Raw genomic sequence first — 1,504 nt, forward strand, 5'->3', positions numbered from 1 at the left:
TTGCACAAATCTTGGATCAAAATTGTATACGTACGAGAATTTGGGGCTGGCCCTTTGGCCTTCATGAGCTCGAATAGCTTAATGGCCTCCGGTCTCCTCTGTCCTCTAATGAGCCCTCCAAGCATTATGTTGTAAGCAGCGACATCGGGCTTAAAACCCTTATCGAGAATCTCATTCCAAACCCTTCCGGCCTCAACCAAGTTCTTAACCTCGCAATACCCATAAAGAATCATGCTGTACGTCCTCAGATTCATCCCGAACTGATCCTTCATCTTCTCCACCAACTCGTCCGCTTCTTTGGCCAGCTTCGACTTCACTAACGAATCGATCAAGCAGTTGAAAGTATCAATCCCAGCATCAAAATTGTACCTTTTCATCATCTTCAACACCCCGACCGCCTTCTTCATCTCTCGAGCCGAAGCAAACGCCTGAATCGAAACCCTAAACGCCTCCATTGAAAGCAAACCCTTCCCCCCCATTTCACTCAGCAAATCCACCATCGACTCAAACTGCCCCGTCTTCCCGAGGACGCTCAGCATCTTCGAGCAGGTTAGCGGGTCGTGTTCGAACCCGGGTCTCGACCCAGCCCAGCGGAAGAACCGGTAAGCCGGCTTGTGAGCTCGCCGGAACCGGTCGAGCACGCTGACCACTAGCGAAGTGTTTACATCGATCGGGAGCTCGTCGAGGACCGCCTCCATGTTGCGGTTGGAGGCGAAGAGGTCATCGATGACCTCGCAGACCCGATCCACCTCGTTCGTCCGGTTCGGATCCGGGTCGGAAGAGAAGGATCGGGAGCTAGGGTTTAGGGTTAGGGGCGATGGCATCTGCGGTGGGAGACGAGGTGAGGGAGAGCGGGGGCGTGGCAGTAGAGGTGGAGCTCGAAGAAGAGGACGAAGGCGGCGATGATTAGGGTTAGGGTTAGGAGGACGAGGCAGGGGCAGAGGAGGACGGCGAAGGGGGGCGGGGGAGCGTCGATCGAAGTCGGGTTCGTGATTCGGGTTCGCGATCGGACCCGAGAGTTTTGGCGGTCGGGCGTCGGATTTCGAGGACGCTTTGTCGGGGATGGAGACGAGGTTTCTTTGGGGTTTTCGGAGGAAGAGGACGGACATCTGAGGAGGGCGGCAGCTCCTCGACGAAGGTCATGAAGTTCACCCCCCCAGAGGTTTTTTAAGAGGTGGGTACAACCGTACAAGGGGTGAGCTGCTGGTGGCAGGATTTGTGGTACACAAATTAGGAAGTTCGATGATCTGAAGATTAATATATTTTAATGAATGCATTTTTAATGTTATGCACCATTATTACTTGGAGATATTTCTTCGGATGAGAGGCGCTACAGGCACGCTCCAAGTCGCACCACAAATCACACTCTCTCTCTCGCTACAGTGCAGAGGGCCTCACATGTGATTTTTTAAAAAAATCACGTGTGGGGCTCCCTGCACTGTAGTGAAAGAGGGAGTGTGGTTGATGGTGTGTTTTAGAGTGTGTCTCTATCATTTCTTGTAGA

General features: G+C 52.9%; 1 protein-coding gene across 1 annotated transcript in view; it reads right to left on the bottom strand.

Moving 5' to 3' along the window:
- Positions 1-1,027, bottom strand: part of LOC109849651 (pentatricopeptide repeat-containing protein At3g62470, mitochondrial-like) — a 6,413-nt gene extending 5,386 nt beyond the window's left edge. The window contains 1 exon segment of the mRNA XM_020419511.1: positions 1-1,027. This exon segment is cut by the window's left edge and continues 24 nt beyond it. Within this exon segment, the coding sequence (XP_020275100.1) occupies positions 1-824 (824 nt within the window). The 5' untranslated portion in view covers positions 825-1,027.

Source organism: Asparagus officinalis, chromosome 7 (genome assembly GCF_001876935.1).
Source record: "Asparagus officinalis chromosome 7, Aspof.V1, whole genome shotgun sequence".
Classification (NCBI taxonomy): domain Eukaryota; kingdom Viridiplantae; phylum Streptophyta; class Magnoliopsida; order Asparagales; family Asparagaceae; genus Asparagus; species Asparagus officinalis.